Source organism: Anarrhichthys ocellatus, unplaced genomic scaffold (assembly GCF_004355925.1).
Source record: "Anarrhichthys ocellatus isolate YVR2014 unplaced genomic scaffold, GSC_Weel_1.0 scaffold231, whole genome shotgun sequence".
NCBI classification, from domain to species: Eukaryota; Metazoa; Chordata; class Actinopteri; order Perciformes; family Anarhichadidae; genus Anarrhichthys; species Anarrhichthys ocellatus.
In genome coordinates, this window is record NW_022280261.1 from 26,561 (window position 1) to 34,750 (window position 8,190).

The window sequence follows — 8,190 nt, forward strand, 5'->3', positions numbered from 1 at the left end:
GCTGATTTGTGCCACAGCCACGATTATGACAATCAGGGTGGAACAAACCACGGTAGCACAGTTTATATTGTGCATGTAATGCTTTAGTGTTTCGGGTCCGTCCGGTAGTTGCCGTTTTTTTCCGTACAGCTGCAGAAAATTACGTCACATTGTAAAAAAAAAAAAAAAAAAAAAGAAAACCAGCAACCCAGAGAGCAGCCTCGCTTCTTTCTGCGTCGACACGAACCACTTCTGAAGCTCTTCGGAAAACCCTTCGAGGTATGAAACATGCTTACATTCTGACTGAATTTGCACAATACATTGCACAATGTAGTCCGTGCTTTCCTCGTTGCCCTGTTCTGTTCATTGAATGTGTGCTTCCTGTCTGCTACGGGTTCGCTAGCTCAGCGGCTAACGTTAGCTGCAAGCGGTCCTTTTGTTAAATGCTTTTCACAGTCGGACAGTTGAAATGAAGATGGACTGCTCGATAGTGTGCCTCTGAAGCTGTCCGTGGGTTAGACAGTGTCTGATGTTAGCTCAATGATGACATTACCGTTAGCCGCCCTACCAGCTGGCATTAACATTCATCATCCTCCATTCAAACAAAATGGTTGATTAAACATTCATAAGTCGACATATTTAACGCCCGCTATCATAACTATTGTGTTTTCCGTCTTGGAAGTGTAGCATTATGATAATGCTGGTTTAACGTGTTCACCATAGCGAATATAACGTAACGTTAACCGTGAGCTGCTAGCGGTAGCTTACTAGTTAACACCGCTAGTTAGTTTACAACGTACACTTTTAGAAACCAAATCTGATATCCCTAAATTCATTGAAATAGGTCTTCAATCACGGTGTGTACATCGTGCGTTTTGATTCAATGAATGAAATACCAGTGTATTAAAAATGCAAGGTTCTGTTGGTGGCTCCATTGTGGTCGGCCATGGCGGAGGGGAGCCGCCCAGAACAGTTGATTACCTCTGGACACAAGGCTCCAGCTGTCGGGCCTCTTGTTACTCTGCTGTCATTCAAATGCGGACAGAGTCACTTTATTCATGTACACGTGTCCTCTGGTGGATCTCCCCAATGCATGCACAGTCTGTGAGGCCGCTATGACTGATGTGTTGTCAGTAGATAGCGTTACATGCTCTTAAGGAGTGGAGCCGGGCCGTGAGAAGACAGCCTGAGTGACGTCAGTACTTTATATAGTTTGCATCAATACGGTTGAAAGTGAATCAGGACAAACAGCGGGAAGTGCGCTATTTCACACTGTGCAGGACAGGGCCTTTGTCAGGGTGGTGCCAAGTTCTCCACATACCAACTGCCCTCCCCTCTGGAGAGGGCTTCAGATAGAAAGCTGCAGTCCCCATGGGAATGAAAGGAGGACCATCAGTGTTGTTGAGAATCAAGCCCCAGCTTATAATTCAGTGTGCTGTTTCATATCTATGGTTCCATGGATTCAACTGTGTTATAGTCCAGACATGTGTCATAATCCTTTGATTGTCATGTTGATTGGTCATAACATTCATTTTAGAACAGGTATATGTATAGTGTATATAGTCTAAAGTTTGTCATTGTGCATGCACAATTTAAAATATGAATGTTGCATGTTTAATGGGCCTGGGCCATAGCAGATGCAGTTAAGCCATTTGATAGGCATAGAGAGTTGCTTTATGATATGAGTATAGATTTATTCATCCGTCCATCCAGTGACCTCCCCGATGAGTGTCATGGTTGCACTACTATGACTAACGTTTGTTTGGCCGTTACACTGACCTCATCTCTAGGTAGCTCCTGCCATCCAGATGTAAAATGGCAGCAACAGAGAATAGGAGAGTATTATTGATCCAGACAATAATGGATGAGCCTTTTCTAAGCTTGTCAAGGTATAAACAGGACCGTGCTCATGGCCATTAGGCTTCAAATTGTATGAGCAGAATCTAAGTACGCTCTGGATCCTGACCTCACGTTGATGTTCTACTAAAACATGGAGGCTAAGTGGGACAGCTCTTTGAGCTGTGCTGCCTAAAATACTACCCAGATATTCCCAGGGCAGATTCTATGTCCCTCTACGCTGCCTCATTTGAATTGGATTGTATTAGAATCATTACTTGATTACATGTCATATCTGAATACGGACAATATTGTTCTCCATGTTACAACTGACTTGGACATCATTAGAGCTTGTTTTCCTGTTCTTCAAAGGAACAAGTACATTTTTTCCTTTTACGTGATTGTCTTTTTCCCCAATGAATATTGGTCATTCCATTGTTCATTTGCAGCATAACTGGACTTGCAAAGTGGACCTATCACAATGTTGAGAACAAAGCCTGTAATAATGTTGTTAGAAGAGCCCTCGGGGAGGGCGGGGCCAGTGGTTTCTGTAGGTCAGCTCTGTAATCCATCTCTATGAAGTCACGTTGATGACTTGCAGCATTTGAACACAGCTATACAGCCTAGATTTCTACAGTGAGTATAAACCTATATCTTTCTCTTCTCCAAACTCCCTCTCAACCTCTATGACGTCTTTCATTGCAGCTGCATTTGACCGGGGCCCAAATAAGACCCCCCGCCCCGTCTCTAGGGCGGTCAGTTCAGGCGGCTAACTCTTTCTGCTGCTGACATCTTGAGACAGTTTGAATGGAAGAGTACATCTCAAATGTACAGTGATTCTTGATGCATTGACTTCTGAAACGTTATCATGATGAACTTCAAACATAATGCTTACTGTGAGAGCATCTTCCTGTTCTGACTACCTACTGCTGATGGCCTCTTATTGATTGTGAGATGAATGTTATGCCCCTACACAGATTGACATGTTGACCGTTACTAAACCCAAACTCAAGGTAACCTCTATGTTTGTCTCACTGTACTTCTGTGTGTTTGCGTGTGTCTCTTTGAGTTGGTAGAGGACGGGTGATTGGAGTGTAGCTCGGTGATGGTGTTGTTTTGCTGAGTAAAGCACTGGGAGAGAAGTGGAGGAGGAGCAGGGTCACTGAGCACAGAGAGGCGCATGGGCTGGGCTACTTCTTGGCTTGCTCTTCTGTACAGCGTAGTCACTGCAGGTGCAATGCGTCTGACTGTGCTGCGGAGTGGATGAGCCTTCGTTTCTTCAATCACTAATGGACCTTTTAAGGAGTGTACTACAGATGTACACATTGCTGCAGATTATGACTTCATCACAGATGTAGCCTTCTGATCAACCAAGACCCAAGAAAACCTCAGGATCCACACTGGAAATATCTGATGTGTGTATGATTTGGTTTTGCACTGTTTCTTATTTTCATCCTGTCAAACTACCAACACAGGTCTTTCTGTATGAAAATGCCCTTTTCTATTTCATTTGACTGTCATGAGGATGTGGTAAGTGACTGGTGATCTGAATTGTGCATGTGTTTGTCTGTGTTGGCCTTCTCTCCTCCTGAGCCAGCACCATCTAGACCTTTTAGTGAATAACTCCAGAAACAAATAGATTTTTACTGCATGTCTTTTATTGGTGTGATATTCTTTGCATGGAAATGAAACTTACCTCAAAGTAGGATACACTAAGCTATCACGCATTTTATAATCTTACGATGTTTGTTGCTTCAGAAGATGAGATTCCTGCTAGTTATCGGTGTAATAGGAAATATGAACAGCTTGTGTTTGCTAGGATCACTGATGTCATTAGTGGTTTTATAACCTTAATGTAGATTATATTTGTATAAACTCAACATCAAGTATGGGGTTAACACTAGCAGTTGGTAGTTAAAGGATACACATTTTGCTGACTAACTACAGTTGCTTCAAATTTCTGATTTATTTGATTGTGTACCGACACATCACATATAAGTTCCTAAAATTCTTTATATGCGACTACTTTCCCCTGTAAGTGTTTTTCTGTCTGGCCACGCTGTGAAGCAAAGGGAATGACAGTCAGCTGGAGGTTGTTCAGGAGCATGCGTGTTTTGTCTCTCTGTCCCCCAGTAGGGAAATGGACTGGCCTGGTCTCATGAGACGCTCTCATGTCCTGCAGAATGCTCCCAGTGTGGCGTCAGTAGGACCCCTATTCATAACACATAACCAGAGTAACTGGGCGTTGCTCAGTGAATGACTTCATCCACTGCTCTGTGCACCTCTGATGATGATTTAAGGAAGGTCACTGCAATGTATGAACCTACTGGAAACCTGCTGTATTCTCTGAGACGGGGTCTGATGTCAGGGTTAGCCTTGCTTCATGTAACAACGCCCAGCATACGTAATACATTCTGTACTCCGCAAACAAGCTCCATCTGTTTATGAAGTGGAATGACTGGAGTTAAGCTTTAGCATGGGTTCAGGGTTAACCTTCTGAACTCCTCTCTCCTCGGGGTGTTTTGAGTCAGAGTAGCAGGTTGTTCTACATATAGCATGTAGTCGTAATCATTTAGATTTTAGTTTTAACCAGGAGAGGTATATAGATCTTGTAAAAGGCTTTTTATGAATAATCTGGGTCATTGCTGTTGTATGTAGGCAGTGTAACAACAGGCAGCTGTTGTTGAGGCTGTGAGGTAGCTCAGCTAGCCGGCCGTCCTTTATGCTGCATTGCTGCTCTCAGGAGAACATTTGAGTTAAGCAATTTATTGATTTCTATTCCAGTTGCTCAGGTTTCTTGACTTTTTGTTTCAGCGTTTGTTGCCAAGTTAGCTGAGGGAGTACTAGTATCCATGCATATAGAAGACAGGATACCTTTTCTTTAATGCGCTGCTCCTAATGAACACTTTTCTGCATCATTTCCAACCAGAGAGAGGTGGTAATAGTGGCTGTTTCTCTACCCATGAAGTGGACTTTGAAATGGTGATGACTTTGAAAGTCACATGCTGCTGGCATAGTTCCAAGTTCCCACCCAGCATTACATTTGAGTTCTGCCTGTAAGAGGAGGTAGAAAAGGACTTAGGGTTGTATAACTCCAACCGTCAGTGGAATAGAAGCCAGTAGTACTGTCGGCTGATATCACTGTGTGTGGGTGTTACCCAGAGGAGCAGGGGGGTGAAGAGAGGGAAAGCTGTTATCTACTGATGTAAGATGGGAGGAAGTGCTATCAGCAGTTGCAGGGCTGTATTTGGTGGTGTCACAGATCTGTAAGGCCACGCTTGTACTCGGACTCCACAACTGGCGTGTCGGCTACGAGCATGACTTAGAGCTCGTGTAGTTTGGTGCCGTATTCCCCAAAACACAAACAAAACAAAAACACAACTCCTCAATGCCATGGAGGAATTGTAATTATCTGCAAACTCGTATCTCATCTTCATGGACTATATTATTGCCTTTTATACAAGTTCTGTAAAGAAACCAGCCAAATATTTGGAATAACAAATGTATTCTAATGAAACGAAGGTTAAAAGTTTGAATATCCTGCATTTTAAAAAGAGTTGTCCGTTATTTGACTTCTTAATTTAGCTTTGTTTTTATCAGTATTTGTGGCAGTAACATCTGAAAAGGCCTGCTGGTTACAATATGTCGGAGGTGCACGACGTAGCGCCGCAACCGCTTGCAGAACCTTTGTGCTTGATGCACAACACGTGCTGACATCACTACACCAGGCATAAAGCCAGCTTCAGTAGCCCTGCTCTGATGCAAATGTATACAATTCATTCATGTATTAAAGTTAATTCCGATTACCATCAGACTTTATATTGAACCAAACACCTATTTGACCCTCTTACCTCTCAGTTAATAAGGTACCTCCTAAAAGACTGGTCCTCTTCACACTGAGTCACAAACGGTGTGATTGTAACTTCACATTACTTCATGTCATGTCACTTTGTTTGTGATGGTTCTGGTTTGAACAGGCCGTATAATGTGCCGTTACACATATTGAGACTGATGTAGTGTTGTCAGTACTTGTGAGGCCCAGTACTGTCCAAGTAAAGTATGTTTGATCAGTGAAACCTTTCCTGGGAGGAAAGGTTTCACTGCAATCTGCCATCCAGTTCACAGTGTTCTTTGAAAGCTGTTAAACTGGGTTGCTACAAAATACACATCCTTGTGTCATCACAGTTAGATTATTGGGACTGGTTAAGGGCAGGTTGCAAGTCGACTAATACAAGCTGGCAGTGTGGAGTTGACATTTGGCTTTATAAATGTCGGCCTCTTTTATATCAAACATGCGTGATATTTGTCTGACCTCCACTGTGTGTCATCAGTCCTCTTCTAAGTGCTGCTGACTTTTTCTCTTTTCAGAAGTCCCCATGTAGGGTTCAACAATTCAATAAGAAGAATACTGAAAATGAAATGAATATCAATTAATGTTGTGACACAACATTGCACAATTCTTTTAATCAAAGAAAGTGCTTCAGTACAGTTTTTCTCAGTGTTTTCAGCATCACGCTGCATGTCTTGTTTCAGCCAGCTAGTAAATGTGGAGGAGTAAGGAGGTGAGATCATAAGGATGTTAAAGTTAGAGGAAGAACCCTTGTGCTAACATCACGGTGCACAATGAGTCTGGCTTCTCTCAGTGGAATCCCTGAGAAGCTTTAAGCTCTCTGTGAACTGGGACAGGCTGGGACGTGGGGGAGGGGTGCTGGCTAGTGTGTGTGTGTGTGTGTGTGTGTGTGGTGCCTCTGGTTAAAAAGCTGCTGACCAGGAGACTGTCTCACATCTATCCACGCTCTTTGTCACACGATCTGCTACATCAACAAAAAACCCCATTGATCTACATTAGGCCTGACTCACCCCCCACCCCCCCACCCCCCCGACCCTGCACTCAGCTTTTGTGTTCGGGGTTTGTTTGACCTTGGTTTGGTTGGACAGATCGATGTCTCTCTTCTTCCCTCTTTGTGTCCGTCCGTTGATGGGTGGATGCTGGCACAAAGAATTAGTTCTCAACTAAGCAGTGGTTAAGTATTTTAAAATGTCTAACTGGTACAAGCCACCAGAGGGCTGGAGCAACTGCAATCTGGTAAAACCACCAACAGTCATACTGTGATTATTTTCACTGATGATTGGTTTTATTTTGAATGGTTTTCATTGCAGCTCTTCACAATGTGCCATCGTAGAGATGAAGCTAGTATGAAGGCCTGTTCAAGATCACGTCTTGTTTCAACAAGGTTGCTAGCTAGTGTTTAGCCACAGCTTGAGGCTACACTGACCGTGGGTCAGAGGCACAGTGGACACAGAAACCCACTGCAGTGATTCCATTGTGTATTGAAACCCAGCACTGTCCCATGCATGTGGAATTTCCGGCTCCCCACCCCCGTCTGGCATTTGACTCTTTCAGCTGCTGGTTGCTCAGCTTGAGACAGGATGGGAGTCCGTCCTTTTATTTAAAAAAACATTGTAAAAATGTTTTTTTAAATGTATATATATTTCTAAACCTGGATGCTGAGACCCGGCGGGGGGTCAACTTAGGCCGGGTGATTGTTTGGTGTTTTTATGCTTGTTTGATCAAATACGGTCCTGTCTGTGCACATTTTGTGACATAATAACCACTTGTGACAATTTTTCTTATGTATAGATTATAGACTGATACAAACAGCCTACATGTAGGATTCTGTGGGGGGATCACCGATGGCTGGAAACATACCGTCTATTTTAAGCCATTTCTCTGCTCTGCACTTTGTATGTCTACGTGTGTTAGTCTGTCACAATTGGCCAAAAATTACTTGTGAATAATCCTTCTTGGAAAAACAGGTTTGAATATCTATTTCTGCGCATTGTGTCCATGATAAGTATCCTCACTGGCTGTGGGTGTGATTTCCAGTGAATACCACATTATAAATGTGTGTTTTCTGTTTTTAAAAAAGTACAAACTTACTTATGATTCTTATCATGGTGTGTTTCCAGAAAATGGACACCACAGGGGCTAAAGTGCTGGAGACAGCCGAAGACATCCAGGAACGCCGACAGCAGGTGCTGGACCGCTACCGGCGTTTCAAGGAGCTGTCCATTATGCGGCGGACGAAGCTGGAGGACTCTTACCGTTTTCAGTTCTTCCGCCGCGACGCTGACGAGTTGGAGAAGTGGATCCAGGAGAAGCTGCAGATCGCCTCTGATGAGAACTACAAGGACCCCTCCAACCTGCAGGTTTGTCGGGCTGTTTTTTTTTTGTGTGTGTGTGTGTATATATATGTATATATATGTATATGTGTATATATATGTATATATATGTATATATGTATATATATGTATATATATGTATATGTGTGTATATGTGTGTATATATATGTGTGTATATGTGTGTATATATAT

General features: G+C 43.0%; 1 protein-coding gene across 6 annotated transcripts in view; it reads left to right on the forward strand.

The window, feature by feature from the left end:
* The first annotated feature begins 139 nt into the window (after nucleotides 1-139).
* Nucleotides 140-8,190, forward strand: part of sptan1 (spectrin alpha, non-erythrocytic 1) — a 57,456-nt gene continuing 49,405 nt past the window's right edge. For 5 of the 6 annotated variants that reach the window (XM_031879147.1, XM_031879149.1, XM_031879150.1 and 2 more), the window contains exons 1-2: nucleotides 140-258; nucleotides 7,786-8,025. In XM_031879147.1, coding sequence (XP_031735007.1) covers nucleotides 7,789-8,025 — 237 coding nt within the window. In that variant the 5' untranslated portion in view covers nucleotides 140-258; nucleotides 7,786-7,788. Of the gene's footprint in view, nucleotides 259-310; nucleotides 3,231-7,785; nucleotides 8,026-8,190 lie in introns of those variants that run through there. The other variant, XM_031879148.1, reaches the window with a different exon arrangement.